The sequence below is a fragment of the Aquila chrysaetos genome, chromosome 2, assembly GCF_900496995.4.
Source record: "Aquila chrysaetos chrysaetos chromosome 2, bAquChr1.4, whole genome shotgun sequence".
Lineage (NCBI taxonomy): Eukaryota > Metazoa > Chordata > Aves > Accipitriformes > Accipitridae > Aquila > Aquila chrysaetos.
The window spans coordinates 70522293-70539755 of NC_044005.1; the positions used below are offsets into that span (position 1 = coordinate 70522293).

Below are 17463 nucleotides of genomic sequence, written 5' to 3' on the forward strand. Positions count from 1 at the left end.
AATAATTATCCCTTTATAGTTGTGTTGGGCAATAAATTTAGGATTGCAAGACTGATATCAGCCTGTTTCCCACAGCATTACCTATGAATATTGTATGCTTACTTGAGATTTTATTTGAGAGTACAAGAATAAAACTTTGATAAGTTGAGGTAGGATTAAGGGCACTTTCAGCATGTTTAGTGTGTCCCCTGTCTGAAGGTAAAGACATTCTAGCTCAGGGTGAAGAAGCTTTAGCACAAGGTGGCCTCATCATCTTCACCTGTTGACATGTCATCAAAGGGCATGTTGTCCTTTTCTCCTTTTTTACCTATTGTACAGGGAATGAGAGCATGCCTAGACTTTGGCTAGCAGACTGACTCTGACAGCAGAAAAGGAGTTGTCAGGTTTTGATAGCCAGACTCATGGGTGTCACCAGATAACTCATCGGTTCTGTTTAACTATATTGATTATGAACCAGGAGAGGTCTCTCTTGATTGAGAGACTGTAGGTCAAACGGGGCAGCACAGAGTGTCATAAGGTATTAGACTAATATCTGGAACTAGTGGGTATAAATATTGTTACTCCTAAGAAGTTCCCACAAGGCAGTATTATTTAAAGTAGAGATGTATATTATAGAACAAGTCTGTTAGTTTCACAGCTGTTGGGCTAGGTTGAAATTGGTTTTTATCTTAATGCTGTGTTTGGAGTGGCTTGTTTGGGGTGGGGTGGTGGTGGGTTATTTATTTATACTAAGGCACATCTGTATCACTTTGCTGCTTCTCCATCTCCTGAAGTCTGTTTTTTAAATCATTGAATCAATGTAGAGGAATGAATAAATAGGTGTGACAGAACATGTCATCCCAGTCTGGATCCAAATTGACTCGAACGGCCAAAGAAGGCATTCTTACTCTAGGTTGTGGTTTCTCATTTCTATGTGCCTGCAACAGTGTCAAGACTCTGAAAATAAGTGGTAGAAGGAAGCTGTTGTTTTTGTGTCCCTTTCTTAAGTAGTTAAGGAGCACTGCTGATGTGATACCATACAGAAAGTATATTTTGTGAAGTAGCAGGCTTGATGCTCCGCAGTTCTGAAGCCTTTTGACAGCTCATGAAGTTTTATGGTCACAATTTTGAGCTCTTTGAAAAGTACTACTTAACTGATTATTCATATATAACTATTTGAATATTTGGACAGATTGTCTTCTAAGCAAGGTCTTTTGTTTGTTTATAAATAGTTAATGCATTAAAATGCTTATTATGTAGCTTGTGCTATGAATACTAATCTTAGAGTATTCAACTGTAGTCCTAAAATGTTCTAATTAGATCAAGATAAATGGTGTTCCTGCGTGTGTACCTGATGTTCAAGCAACAGCTATCAGTGTTTACTGGTTTATTTATTTATTTTCCTTTCTCCCAGACCACTTTTAATAGTGGAACAGCACGTCCTGTGCTGCGGGTTCTCTTGGGGCGATTACAGGCACATCCATGAAGTGTAATGGCTTAAGCTTATTCAGGGAAGAATGATATTCAGTTTGTAAAGTTTAACTATAGAAATATCTAGGGCAGCCCTTTCCCTTGGAGCTGATCTTCTAATCTGTGAGCACAAATGGCAGTTGTGCTCTTCCATGGCTTGTGCCTGTGGTGTAGACAGAACTGACCCAGCATACAGCATAAATCAGTTCAAAGTTAAAGGAACCTCCTTTTTCAAAGCTGTAGTACTCTTTTTTTGACTGCCACGTTATGGGCCTCCATGAGAGATGTTATGGTTCTCTTGCTTGGGGAAAGAAGGAATGTAACTGCTTGTCATCTGATGCTAAATTCATTCGTTTTTCTTTCTTATACCGTTGTGTAACTGCTGCTGTGCAATTTTTTTTTTTTTTTTTTTTTTTGAGCCCATTGCTTCAGGCATGAATTTCCCTCTAAATCTCCAAGATATTTTCAGACTAAATTTTGTGGAGGAGGGGTGGAGTCAAACAAGTTCAAGCAAGCTTGAAGCTCAATATCTGCAATAATAATAATAATAATAAAAAGTTATGAGAGAATTCAGTAGTTCAGTCAACCTTGAGATATAATTTGTTCCATTAATCTTGTAGCTTTTTAAAAAAGTAATCAGAACATTATACTGTACAGTTGTTTTCCAATAGTGTTCCTTCCTCTAATGTAGAAATGTACTTTGATATGTACTTGACCACTTAGCATCATTAAAATTTGGGTGAAACAAAGAGAATCTAGTATTTAAAATAAATCTGTTAGTATACAGATTCTGTTACTGGGTCACATCTTTTCTAGCTAGTTAACAATTCTTCTTTTGTTTTACACCAGATTCGTCATAATGCACTATAAGAACTCTTCAATATATAGTAGTTGTAGATTAATTTACCCTTTGTTGTAGGTCAAATAATGATAACAAGACAACTTTAAATTTAACCAATAAGGTTTAATATCCTTTTCGAAATAAAGAAACAAAGCCCCCACACCACTCTAACTTAATTAAAAGCCTGGAAGGCAGTCAAGAAAAACATTGTAACTGGATAGTCTTTTTTAACCTTGCTAAATTCTAGGTTTTACCGGCTCTGTTGTGGAGTTTCACAGTCTAATAATACTTTAGATAGAAAATGTAGTTTTACATGGGCTTTGAATTTGCCATCTGTTAAATTAATTAAAGACATCTTTATCCTTGATTAATAAAACAGGAAAAACTAAAGTTCAAACTCAGTCTAAACTATGATACTTTATTAGGAGAAATTATACCAGTTTCCACACTTATGCATTTTTCCATGTTCCATAGTATTACTGTTATCTTCTTTATTCAAAAACTGACTTCCCTGTTAATACTGGTGCACATAGTATCCCAGGTGAAGGAATACCAATAAGTTGTATAATGATGCAACATTATTTCTGTATTATGCACCATCCTGTTAGTTATGTGACCTAATTGTTTATCTGCTGGGTTTTTTTGACTGCAGATGCATTTCTGTGCTCTCACTGACCTCTAAAAAGTAGCTGCTATATTAGCTTTCTCAGCTGACAGTTAATTTAGAACCTTGTAAAGTGGGGAAGTGTGGTTGTATCTCTCTCTTCCTGCCTGTGTCTTGGTACCTTTTGGATATCGAAACTTGTATTGTTCGTTACTGTAGTTTGGGGCATTCTGAGGATTTCTGTAGTAAATGTGGTCATCTGCAGATTCACTGCATCACTTTTGATGATTTTCAGGGTCATAACAGTCACAAAAAAATCTTCTCGACCTTCGGTTGTCAAGGGGAGCAAATGAAAAGGGAAATTTGCATTCAGAGTTTAAAGGAGAGTAGTGGCAGACAAGAATAAGAAAAATAATTTGATGTTGAGTGAGATAATAGTGGAGGAGACAGATGAGTAGTAAAGATTATGGAGACTGAATACATGTATAAGCTATGGGGTATCTGTTATCCTACAGTGGTAACTTGCACAAAGTGTATATATGCGGGGAATACCACCTTAACAAATTTTGTGAAGTGAAGTTCTGTGGTCTCAAATAAGCAGGATGAATTGATGAATTAATTCATCAATACCTGGAGGTATTTAAGATATGTGTAGGCATGGCACTTAGGGACATGGTTTAGTGGCGGGCTTGGCAGTGTTAGGTTTATGACTGGACCCAATGATCTTAAAGGTCTTTTCCAACCTAAATGATTCTATGATTCTATGAATATCAAAGTTAAGCATAGCCCTTTCATTGTGATATATGAGGTGATCAATAAGACAAGAAAATTATTGTTCCATACTAGCATCAAGTCAGGGCAGCAGTAGCTTGAACAAGTGATTCAGAATGTGAAGTTGGACATTGGGAACCTTTAATTTCTCATGAAATTAGACATTGGTCTAGCAGATATGCTAGGATAACTTTCTTGACTGTAGCATGAGTATTGGAAAGCATTCATTGTTTAGGAAAGATGCAAAATAAAGTTTGAGGGATAACATTTTATTTTCGTAATAGCTGAAGGATAAAAAAAATGTTACAGAGTTCAGGTTTTTTAAAAAAATCACTACAGGATTGTTAAGGTAAACTTCTGGGTTACTGCTGAATCTGCTGCAGATACCCAACCTGATCAGAGTTGCCACTATGAGCACACTTCAACATCTAATGCAGGTTAAGTGTCTTGATCTCCATTGATGTAGTAAAAGTTTAGCCAACAGAGCTATTGAAGCATAAGGAACAATTTATTTCACCCTAAAGTAGACACCTTACAATTATGGAACTTGATCAGAAGCTGAATTCTACCCTCTTTCAAGGGTGGAGAATTGGTGGAGGATTTTGACCAGTGACAAATCCAGGTGCTTCCGAACGTAATAAGAGATACAAGAGATACATTTACTTACTAAACAGCAGCCTAGTAACACAGTATTTTAATATTAAGTAAAAAAAAAAGTCTTGATTGTAGAAGATAAGTTTGGGTCATTGATGAAAAGGCTTTGCTTTAAACTTGGAACATTATGATTGTAATGAGAGGTAAAAGTAGATCAGTAATGTAGGTTCTCTCTTTCTAAAATGACAGATTTGGATAAATTAAGGGAAGTAGTTAATGGAATCAGAAGGAATGAGGAACACAGTCTTTATTATAGATGAGGAGTGGCATTTCCTCTGAGTTCAACCATTTTGGTAGAAGTTCGTATACCATGTAAAAGGAAGGTAGTTTTTTTGACACAGGAATAGTGGTGGATCTCATGCTTCTGGACTTTGACAAAATTTTGATTTATTATAGAGACTGAGGCTAATGAAGATTGCTAGAATTGTAAGATACCCGAAGAATGGATTGAAAGAAAATGGCAGTGGATGGTTTTGGAAGAAAATATATAGAAAGCCACAAGTGGAGATCCTGAATATTAATTTTATATTGTCATTAAGAATTTTGAAACAGAAACTAAGTATGTTCTGACAAACAAATGAGAGACACAAGCCACTGAATTCACTGAGGAGCAGAATAATAAACTGGAAGGATTTTTAGTTGTAGAAAATGCAAGGTCATGAATAAGAAATATTAGAGCTGGAGGCTGTTAGTTGGAAATGACTGTCAGTCAGAATCTAAGGGGTTTTTATGGTTTAAAATACTGGGGAGACTGTTGATGGCAGAATTTAACCTAGAAATATGTGAGAGAAATATAAAGCGTTGGTATGGTCAGAGCAGACTAACTTCCAAGGGCCTGTGTGTGTGGTGTTTAAAAATTTTATTTAGAATTTGAATTATCAAGTCAAATACATAATTCTACAGCTGCTTCTGTGTAGCAGTGTTTCATGCTGGCTGATATGCTATGTACTTGTGCAAGTGAAAATGCGTGTACAAGTTTGAAAATGGTATTTGTGACAGAGCTGTCAGTGTGCTGATTAAAAAGACATTGTTTTTCTTTTGTTTACACACTGAAAATAATAAGAGTCTTCACATAACTTCCTGTGTTAGTGTCCCTGTATCCAGGCTTTGTCATCCTTCAGGAGACATAGTCTGAAGCAGTGACCATTGCCAGCAGCAATTAATACAAGAGAATAAAGCAAGCTGAGCCTTCCCTATTTATCGGGACTTTAGGGTGTGTTGCTCCATCTGCCACAGGCCAACTTCAAACTCGTCTAATTTAAACTGTTACTCTAGATCCAGCACAGTCTGGATTTGGGCCAGGACATGGAACTGCAGCGGCTTAGTGACACAGATAGATGATCTCGTACTGTCAGTGGATAGAGGGCAGTCATTAATTTTCATTCTCCTGGCCCTTTCTACAGTGTTTGATGGGTCTGGCCAGAAGTTGATGCCGTCTTGCCAGGAGGGAGTGGCAGGGTCCAAAGTAAAGTGCTAAAGTGGCTTGGCCTCGTCCTACATGATCGATCTATGGAGTGGCGACGCGCCTGTGATTTTGAAGTGTTGCCAAGAAATTGAAAATGGTATCTGCAACAGGATTTTGTTGTTGCCTCTGAGTCAGCGAACATATTAGTGATGCTAATTGCTATTCTGAGTTGGGTAATGCTTATTTGTGTGGGAGGGCAGCTCTTTCACAAGACTGAATTCTAGGCTGTGTAATGAACTCCCCTGGGAATGGAGAGCTGCCGTGTATTTTGCGCTTAGAGTTGATGTTGGAATTTCTTACATTTTGCCTTCTTTAATGTGATAATACAGGCACAAGCATATTTAAAAAGGAAAAAAAAAAGCGACAACGACGATACTGTGTTGAAATAAATAATCTTCTTTGATATAGCCCATCTAAAGAAATACTGTGGGGCAAAGAAAGCTCCTATAGGAGCTGAATTTTTAAGCTTCCTTTAAAAAAATATTTCTAATCCATTTGCTACTTGTAGTTTTTTTCAGAAAATTAATTTTGTGTTGAACTCAAACTCAGAAGTTGAGGTCTCAAAGTTTGAGGAAGCTGTGCTATATTTTTTTTTTGTACTTCAGGTTTTAAAACTCCTATAAAGTACAAAATTAACATATGTAACCTTATTGCTAGGATGGTTGCTGGGATTTTGGCTCAAGGAAATATGTTAAACATAGGTAAGGCACATGATAGAATTGAAGTCAGTGGCAAAACTTTGACCTTCTAGGAGATCAATTTCATTCTAAATGTGCTTTGGCAAGCACTATGCTCAATGTGAGGTACTGTGTTGGGGAGTATTTCAAAGCTGGTTTTGTGAATCCTAATAAGCTGGGAAAGAGGATAGAGGCCACGTGCTCTGGTGGGTACAGTGTTGGATTTGGAGCTTGGGAGACACAGTTCTATTCTTGTTTCTGACTGAATGACTGTAGGTTGAGGGAGACCAAGTAATTTGCCTTATTTTGCCTTAAATAATATTTTCCTGAAATGTACTTTCAAATTTAGTGGTGAAGAATTCTAAACATCCACATAAAGGAGAAACCTTAGTTTTTAACTTATCGAGTTAGCTCGGGTCAGCTTCAGAATTGTGTAAAAAACCAAAACCAAACCACCACCACCAAACAAGCTAAACTAAAAATGGAAGTTTAATAAAATCATTCTTCTTGCATGTATTTTGGGCCCAACTGATGTAGACTGCATGAACAGGATATATGTGGAGGCAAATGAGCCTTTGAAACAGTTGCCTTTATTTGGGTATGCTAAAAATAATTGGTTTCTGAAGAGAAAACTTTTCAAGATGATATTTGGTGGTTGACATTTTTTAAAGTTTAAAGATTAAAGTTATTAATACTCTGGTAGGTGATTTGGAGATCTGCTTGTCTAATGCCAAGAGCTGTAACTCTTTGCTAATGAAATTTTCATCCTATTTCCTGAATTATTGTGTTAATACTAATGTCCAGTCAGAATTAATAACAGTCCTTGCCTCGGGACCAGAAGCGAATGAAAAGTAGCTTCTAATGAAACTTTAGATTTTAACATTTCTATGACTAGATATTTTATCTGCTTGTGAGATTAATCTGTGTGGACACCGTGACCCTTTTTTCTTTAACTCGCTTGTCGGAACTTTTGTTGCAATGGAAACTGGCTGTTTTGTAGTGGTTGGATTGACAGTTTGCAGAGATGATGATGTTTGTTGCTAAAACACAAGTCTCCGCTTTTGTGTATAGTTATCAAAGGTGAATGAGCAGTTCTGTTACTGCTCTTATTGCTGCTCCAATCTTGCTCTTTTATTCACTTGTCTTTTTTTAAATTCAGATTGAGCCATCTGATACAGGACCATGTCATCTTGTGTACTTGCACAGAATCTAATACAATGGGGCCTGGTTACTAATTGGAGCTTTTGGGTGCTCACACAATGGAGATAATAGTAATAAATGTACAGCTCTAATAGCAAGTAGTGTTCACGATATGCAATACAATGCATGATAGTTAAGCTCCTACGTGCTGTTTTAGTTCCTGTTGAATGTATTTGAGAAATCATCATCTTTCTTTACCTATGCAGTGTTGCCCAGAGGCATTCTCTCTATTTTGGTGTAAGTGCTTATGCTGCTAATACCTTAATTAACTTCTTAAAATATAACTGGTCAGAACACATCCAAATAATATTTAGAAATATATGATCAGCAGTATACAAGATTTCTCCAAGAAAGCTTGAAGTGTTGTCGGAGAACACTTAAAGCCTTATATTAAGCACATCAACTTACGCTTTTTGAGTTAAACAAGCAAACAAACAAAAAAACCCACCCACCCAACCAAAACCCCTCATTAATTAATAAATTCAGTTTCACCAAAAACTTGGCATGGTTGCATATCTCTTTTGCTTCTTGCACATTTTCAGTTGTCAGCTGCTCATAGAACACTTCTGGTTGTCAGTCCATCCTTGACTAAATTTCTTCTGTCTTATGTTGGTAATAATTAGAATTTTGACAAATTCTATTGTTTGGACCACATTCAGAGTTTTTTTTTTCAATAGTTTATTAAATCGGGGGTGGAGGTGCTTTCAGGCTTTCAGCTTAAAAAACCCAAATAAACAAAACCCTTTCAAAACAGACATGTCTGGGTCAGTCTAATGTCTTTCTCATGCAGAGAACTTGTTCAGCTTCTAAGTTAGGCAAGTATATTATCATGAGACCCATGACAAATAAGTCTACATTAAGGTAATTTATTGTCCTGAGACCAAATTTATTTATTTATTTTTTGTCTTCAAAGTAAGCACATGGTGTTTCTCAGCAGCTCTCTTAAGTAAGATATAATTGTGATTCCTGGTGATCTTTGACTGGAAATCTTTTGCATGCAGTCATAAGACTTGCCATTGTCCCTGTCATTTAGAACTTGTGGTATAAACAGCTAACAGTGACAAATTTTAGAAAGAGAGAAATCATGGGAGAAGAGATGTAACATTAGTGCCGTGGTTTGAAAGAGGAGGAATCTCACCACTAGTGGTTGGTGGGCTATCCAGCTACCAACTCTTAAGTAAATTTCCATAGATTTTGTTTTCAGTGAAAGTTCTAGAGAAAGTGGTGGTGTGTTAGTCTTAGTTTTGATGTCAAGTAGTAGATTTTGATGAAATCTTCTGTATGTTGTCTGAACCTGTAGATGTTTTAGGTGGCTGAAAACAAAGCTTTTAGCTGTTTGTGGGTTGGTTTTTTTTAAAGCAGTTGTAGGATCTCTTATTGTACCACATCTGTAATGATGATGCAAATATGTTGGTTTTTTTTTTTTCCCAAGTGCTAGATCTCTTGAAGCATTAGGTGCTATTTTGTCATTGAAGCAAGTTACAATGAAAGCATGTAGTTAAAACAGCAGTGAATATGGGAGTGCAGAGATGGCCAATTAAGGTTATTTATAAAATTAAAGTAGTGCACATAATTTTTTTTTCTGTTACTTACACACCTCTTCTTCCCATTGTTTCTTTAATTTTTCAGAAAAACACAACATGCTCTTTATAATTAGTTTTAGTTTTGAATAAATTTACATGGTGTGAAAAATGAATGTTGTCTGTATATTATTCTTGCTTCTGAAGAACTGGCTCCAATTTATCTAGTTGAATGTATGTTGAATTAATTTTTTTCATAAACCATCTCACGTGCAGCTTTCAGCTCTCCTAATTTGCATTGATTTAATCTACTCCTCCCACCCTGACTTGAGGTTTTCTGCTCATGTATGTCTTTTTTTTTTTTTTTTTTTGCAACTGATATGTAACATCTTGAAGTACTCATATTGTTTGTGGAGAAACACTAGTTGAGCTGATCTACACTGAATTATGATTATATTCATAATGCTGAAAATATTAAATAAGGTGCATGGGTGATATTGTGCTCCTGTAGTCAGATCTACTGATTTCTAGAGGCAGGATCTGTGCAGTCAACAGGACAGCTGCCTGTGTAGACCATTTGCCTGCAGGGTTTCTGGGGGATGCTTCCGGCTCTGTTTTGACAGCAGAGATCCTGTGGGCATTACTTGTAAGAGCAATGGTGAATTTTAGAAAAGACTACTGATAGCTTGTTATTTCTTCATAACCAGGACTTTCCAAGGAGAAATGGATGAATTATGAAAAGTACTGTCTTTCCCCCCCACCACGTATCCAAAGATTCTTACAAGTATGAAGAGATCTTTGCTGAATGAGTCTTGAAAATATGCTTGCTTGCTTTCAAAATATTCTGGTGTGGATGGTGAAATTCCTATAATCTTTTACTTTTAATTGAGTGTTTCCCTATTCTGTGCCATCAAAGAAACTGTACTGTAATCCAAATGGGTTAGTTGCTCTGGGAAGATTTATATCCCTTTTCTATTTATATCAGAGGCTATTCAAGAACATTAAATGTTGTGAACTCTTAGAATCATTGAACTATCTTGACAGTTGATAGTGCTCCTGTTTTCTTCTCTTTTTGGGTTTCTGTGATTCTGACTTTTCTCAGTAGAACTTTTGTAGTAACACTTGTGCTTTTAGCACATCTGTGTGCAAGGTGAAATGAGAGGATCAGTGAAAGAAAGCTTAGCTTAGGGTCATGGTCTCAGTTTTGGTGCAGACCACCAACACCGTTAGTTATGGCATGATCAGGCATAAATTCAATTACAGCAGCTCAGGTAGTAATTAGTAAAACTGACATAACTCAGGTTTGACTGAGACACAGAACTTGGACTTTTGAGTCTTCATGTCAGCTTTGTCTCATATGCTTATTATTTGCACTGCTGTTAAGCCATGGTGTTTCCTGTCTGGTCATTCACTCACATCTTGATAACTATATTGTTCTTTTTACCAGTCTTACTAAGTGCAATCACATCTTGTTGGTTCCAAAAAGGCACTTTTCTGGTCTTCTTTGCTTTGCCAACCTTCTGAGCCCCGCAACAGTTTCTTCCTTTACCGTGTCAGATTCAAGCTGCTAGTCTCCACTTTCAGCTGCTTGTGGTATATGCTCAGCACCATTGTTACTTCTCATTCACGGCCAAGATGTTGACTTGTTGTATCTGGCCTTTGACACTAGTTTCCACCGAAATTTGTTCAGTTCATTTTCCCCAGTCAGAAGGTGTGCTCTCCTCAGCTACTGCACAAGTTTGAGAAGACTTTGTCTGTGGAAGCTGCCTTACTATTTTTCCTGGAACTCTACTTTAGTACTCTTGTTGCAAAGATCAAAGAAAACTTTACAGAGGTAACTCAGGTGTGTTACAGCTATCATGCTGTTTAGCGTCTCTTGTGGGTTTTGTCCTTTTTCACTACTCTTTTCTTTCTACTCGTTCACTGTTTTTTCTTGTATACAGAATGTTACCTCTATAGAGCGGTCTTCTGTAGGATTAGCACAGAGAGGTCTAAATTAATGACTTGGTTTCCCAAGTACTGTTGTAATGTAAAGAAATTTTTAGAAAATTCAGATATTTGCAACTGAACCAAGCTCACAAGTTGCTGGTGGTAGTGTAGTAAGCTTTGGGGTTTTCTGTGCGTGTAATGTGAGGGGAATGTACCTTGGCTAAATTTGTCAGTGTTTTAATGAAAAGTGGCTCAATAGTATAGTTGGCTGGGACTTTGCAATACCGCAGTGTTAGATAACCAGTGATAGACAGGAAGGGTGTTTCTTTTGAATGAAACTGCAGATCTATATCAGGCAAAGTTCTGGTCCACATAATAGAGGAAAAACTGGAATAAAAGATCTTTTCCCTGAATCTAACTGAATTAGTCTCCTGTATTTCTTACAGCATTAAAACCTGTGTTATTTTTAATAGATTTTCAGGCACCATTTTATCTGGATATAGCAACTTGCTTTATATATATATATATATATATATATATATATATATATATATAAAAAATATTCTGAACTTTTATCTTTGAAATATTTTCTTTGTGATAATTGCATTGAACTAAATTATCTGCTTTCCTGAAGCTATAGGTTTAAACTTTTAACTGTAAAAATTTCCTTCTAAAATGCTTTTTTATAACATCTGTCATGATTGCTTTTTTAGCATTTAATATAAATCAAAATAGTAGAGATTAGAGGATATACCTTTAAGTATAATATCTTAACATTGCCTTTGCAGGTACATGATGCTGATTGATGGCAAGAACGAAGTTTATATGATTGATAGAGATAATTCGATTTTTCATGTATCTAATCTGGAATTTCCTTTTCGGAAAGATCTTCGCACACATCTAACAAACACTCTTCTGGATGGGGTAAGAAGCGTACTATGTAATTATTGTAATAATTTCAGTGCCATTTGCTTTTGTTCAGAAACAGGGCCAAGTTTTTAGGCCTGGATCAGTGAATGATGGGATTTCAGGAGTAATATAGATTCAATCACTGTCTGAATATGGGAATCACACTTCATAAGTCATTTCTTATCTACAGAGCAGCAGTGATGACTGCTCTGGGGGGAGCTGTTTGTCTTTGAAATAAATCAAGCTATTGAGATGACGTTCTCTGAATATGAGAAGAGGCTTGAAGAGAATCTAAAGAAATTATTGCAAAACCTCATCTCTTGTTATAGCTTTATATTTTGATACAGTAAACATGGTCAATATGATCCAGTTAATGTAAATATTTCTAGAATTTGATAAAATTTTCATCATCTTTTGATAGACTCGTGAATTGATGTCTTTGCTTCTGTAACCTTTATTTTCAGCTGATCTGAATTGTTGACTGATTTAGAAATGGCTTAGTTACATTTGCTTAAAACACTTCTAAGCTGTCATGCTAATTTAAATTATTTAAACTTGCTGATTAACTTTTTAAGCTAGTTGTAAAACAAGCTGTAAAACATCTGTATTTGTTGTTTGAAGGCTGGCCTGGAGTATTTTTGGTAAACTTTTCAGAACAGTAGCTACAAGAAGAGGTTATTAATTTCTTGACCTTCCTATTTTACATGAGCCAAAGAACTTCATTAGCTCTTACACTAAATATATGTCAATGAAGATGAATGCAGTTTCCTGTCACATTTCAGTAGCATTGGAGGCTCTCTGTATTGCTGTAACTCTTGCTTGCTGAAGTACTGAGCATCTGAGATGATCTTCCATATTGGTCTTCTGAAGCCTAATGGACTTTTCAGATACAGGAGGCCATATTGTCATTGTTAACTTTCTCAGGCCTTTGTTGTCAGTATCTTTCTTGAAATGTCACTTCTGTGAATGATGTGTCTTACTGAACACACATTTGCATGTGAAGCATGTATAAATTGAATCTGTGAGCGTAAGTATTGCAAGGAACAATGTACTGTCTCGGGGACAGAGAGGCAGATAATGGAATATTTTCCACCACCTCTGCTTCACTGAAAAATTGAGAGCATAACTCAAGAAGTGCCATGCTGTCAGGTCAAAAGTGGTTGCACAAGCTTTCACGTCTGGTAGGAGCCTCTTCAGCCAGGCAGCTTCCTAATGATGTACATAATAATATTCTTAACAACATACATTAGGTTCCATACTGTTGAGATAAAAAGTCTGGTAATATTTTTTTATTGCCTGCTCTTTCTAAGGCTCTTGAGAAAGTAATGCCTTGCCAGTGTCCATATGGTACAATCCTAGGTGTTCTTCAGGGAAACTGCTGCTTGGTTTTTTGCACTTCAAAACAGATGATTTAGGGTGGCTAATGTGTACATGGTGGAAGACAGGGATGCACATAGATTGAGATATGTGTATAGATGTGGATGTGGGGCGTGAGAGAGGGGCTCTGATCTGGTGTGTTTCCCAGATTTATAGTTTAGGTCTCTTAATAAATGAAGTTCCCTGAGTTACCCAGGAGAGGAACTATAACTTCACTTAATTTGTTGTTTTGTAAAAGTTTGACTTTTATAGTGCATTTCAGTATTTCACTTTATTGGCATAAAATTAGTCTTACTGTGATATCTGCCCCCCCCCCGCCCCCAGTTCCTTCATGAAGTTGAAAGCAAAATGACATTAAATGAACAAGTATTGGTTGAATGAAGTACCTTGAGATAAAACTAAAACCTTTCAATGGATAAATACTTTACAGAGTACAGATTTCTAAATTTATTTAAGTATGGTCAGTTAAAAAAAAAAGCTGTTGATGGAATACTTTGCAATTGAAATTCCTTTCAAGAGGTTTGAGAATAAAATTTGCCTATTATTTTGAAGCATCAGAACAGCTTAATTTTGTAATTGAATATTTGTTTAATGTTGGTGCCAAATGATAATTTCCATGACTGTTCCTTTACTCTGGATATATGCATGATTTCCTTTTTTTTTTTTTAATCCATGGGAAGAAAAATTTGGCTTTTTTGTGTTAACATTTTTTGCTAATTACTGCTGAAGGGCTGAAGTTAATTCTTTAATTACAGGTTGAAGTAGTTCATACTTACTGCCCTTGAAGTAGTTTTCTCTTTCAGAGAATGAAAGTGTAGAATGAGGTGGCCCAATTGGCATTGCTTTACAGTAATCTTAAAAAGTATGAGAAAGAAAGACAAAGCAGAGATATCAGTGCCGTGCAGCAAAACAACTACTGGTGTTAAGAATACAAAAGATAGGTAATTTCCCCTAACTTTATTTAGAATGACAGTGTGTATAAAACTTTCATAAAGGCAATTTCCATGAATTCAGTGATCTATTAACTTGCTTTAAGGCTTCTGGTGTAAGCCTTTCATGTGGTTGTCTTTCAGAATTTCAAATGCATTTACGATTCACTTCAGGCTGAAATTACTCGCAAACAGTTCTTACTATGATATGATCAGTTATATCTTGGGTGATGAGAAATCTCTTGCAATACTCTATGCTCATCTCCAGCTCTTCAGTTGTGATTGTTGTCCTGGTGTGGAAGAAAGTTTTCTGCAAAGCTCATTAAAGCTAATTTGAATATTAGCTACAGATGACTAGTATAATATGAAGTATTCCTTTAGAATCCAAGTGTTTTGCATTCATACTGCTATCTTAGGGAGTACATAGATTTCTGTTGAAGTGTTTTGGTTGTCATGCAAGAGGACTAATTAGTTATTTTCAGAAACTTTCTTGGCATTCTGCTTAGCTTTGGAACAGTTGAGTACAAAATGTAGAGGCATTCTTAGACTTGAAATACTTTTTACAATTTAATACAATTTTGTATATAATTTATATATAAAATATTTTTCACACTGGAAGTCTTAGGAAGGCCAAGGACTCCAAAAGTGAAGAGTGAGATTGAGATTGTTTTATGTTTTTGTATCAGTACAGACCTCACTTATTTGTAAGCTCTCTCAGAAATGGCATAACTTGCAACTTCTTGAGTTTGCAAAGACTGGTACTTTGCACAAAATAGAATTAAAAAAAAAAAAAAATCTTTTTTCATGCCTGAAATACAGCAGTGACTAGAATTGTGTTAAAGGTAAATGGACAAAGGAAAGGCAAGGCACAGGAGGAAAAGGAACAATAAACAGATGTGTGATTAGATCTGATTTCCATACTCTGTGTCAACAGAAAATACATTCTGCAAGTGGCTGGTAAAATGAGATCCTTTGCTTTGTGATTAAATTTTGTATTATTTTAAGTCCAAGTTGCTTTCTAGATAGGCGATTCAAGGTAGGGCGGAGGGGGGGAAGTTCATGAGCTACCAGTCCAGCATTGTTCTTTTGGTACTTGTCCAGCTAAAAGCTCTTAGCACAGTTGCTGTTTCTAATATGCTGTAAGACTATGCTCTGCAGCACCAGAAGATTAAGAAAAGGAGATTAACACCAGCACAGTTTTTCCAGATTACATTGAAGAAGCTGGCCATTAGACCTTGTTCTGCAAGCCAGCAGGTTAATCTAATACCTAAAATAGCAGCTAATGGAAAAGTGGTAAAGATCATACTTACTAGCAGTGGTAATCTTAAAACACACAATAGCAGCTGTAAATCTACGTGGGGTCTATGAAGGGAAATGCATGGATGCAGGTGCATCTTACGGATACTTTTGTGTTCTATTATCATGTCATATGAGTGGGTTTGGGTTTAAGTTTTTGGTTATCTAAAAATTGGCTTAAATATAGCCTTATAGTATCAGGTTATTACTCATATCAGAATGAATGAGTTTGAATGTGATCAGTTCTCAAATACTACATTTTCCCAACAGTCTCTGAACTTGCCTTTGAGGTCTATTCTCTGAGGTATTTTTCAATTCTTGTAATTTCAAGGAAGATTCTGAAATCAGACTGTGAAATAATGATGTGTTAGAGTATTTCTAATCTGAGTTGTTCTTATGATCACTTTACAGCTTTTGCCTTCTGACAGTTGTATTGGCGTAACTAATGAAGCAGTGAATGTTGTTATCACGATGGAGATGAGCAGCACAGGAATTTGTCGTCTCTACTTCTAAGGCATATTGTGCTGTTGTTTATTTGCTGTGGTAGCTAGGATTTCAGTCGGGATGTGGAAAGAGAGAACAAGAGGCAGGGGAGGAAGAAAAGAAGTGAGGATGTGAGGAAAAAAGTTAGTTTGACCTGTAATAGAGTCAAAAAGATTTATACGTGTCTGAAGTAGAGAAAAAGTTTCTTTATGAAATTAATTCTGTGTTAAAACTGAACATTCCAGAGAAGGTTTAAAAATCATTCTCGGTCCTCTTGGTTGTATTTTATAATTCTTCTTAAACTGAATATGCAGAGATTCAGATTTTGAAAATTAGGCATAAAATCTTGTAATACCAGGCACTGAAATGTTTTCAGGGTTTTGGATACAAATGCTAGCTTTGCATCAAAGCTGAGGCTCTGAATATGCATGCTGAGCAAACGAGTCCTTAAACATTAAATATAAGTTCAATTAAATGTATTTTAAAAATTTGTTTTACCTGCTAATGCGATTGAAACTTTAAAAAAATATGGTAGCATTCTTTTGTTTCAGTTTTACTTTTCCTTTAACCTGATTACTGATTCCAACCTCAATGATTCTATGATTCTATCAGGAATTCCGGGTAGGTTTTTTTCCCTTCCCTGCCCTGCATTTTATCTTTACACACTCTTCCATGTTTGGACATCGTACCTTCTTTCTCTCTTAGGATGTACCTACTCCATCTGTTCTTGCAGTTAGTTATAAAATTTATTGTCAAAGAAGGCACTGCTGTGTTGCATCTGCTGTTCCTTTGATAGCTCACTGGTGTCTTACCTAAATACTGAAAAGTAACAGAATAGCATTTTGTTACATCACTTCTGTGTAGACTTTTTGCAAATGTTATTTGGCAGTACCTGTGACTAATTTTAGAGTTAAGAATAAGATATTGTAATGTTACAAAGGAATATTTTTCACTCAATGAATTAAATTTTTTTTTTTTTTTAAATGAAGTGGAAAGATGTGTAAGGTCACTTTGGTAGTCTTTCACAACACCTGTGAATGCTGCATTTGGCTGTGAAGGCCAAATCTCCATCTCAGTGTTGTGTTCACAGAAGATGCGATTCCAAAATATTAAGTAGGCAACTTCTAGTTCACAATGGTTTTTGAGAACAACAGGTTCATGTCTTCTAGTTTAGTTTTAAATGCTTCAAGCTTTGTGTTTTGCTTTAAAGCAAATCTATGTTTCTACAACTGCTTGATTATTTTTCGGAGCCAGATGCGATTAAATACTAGGTACAATTCAAGAAGCTTGGTATGTGTACAGACTGAAAATCAGTCATATTGAGACTCTTGTTTGGGTTTACTTTGTAGAAGCTATGGA

The 17463-nt window shown here is 36.0% G+C and overlaps 1 protein-coding gene across 2 annotated transcripts in view; it reads left to right on the forward strand.

Moving 5' to 3' along the window:
• The window catches only part of RNGTT (RNA guanylyltransferase and 5'-phosphatase), a 188769-nt gene that overhangs the window by 38242 nt on the left and 133064 nt on the right, over positions 1–17463 (forward strand). For both annotated transcript variants that reach the window (XM_030001580.1, XM_030001588.2), the window contains exon 9: positions 11899–12034. In XM_030001580.1, the coding sequence (XP_029857440.1) occupies positions 11899–12034 (136 nt within the window). The remainder of the gene's footprint in view (positions 1–11898; positions 12035–17463) is intronic.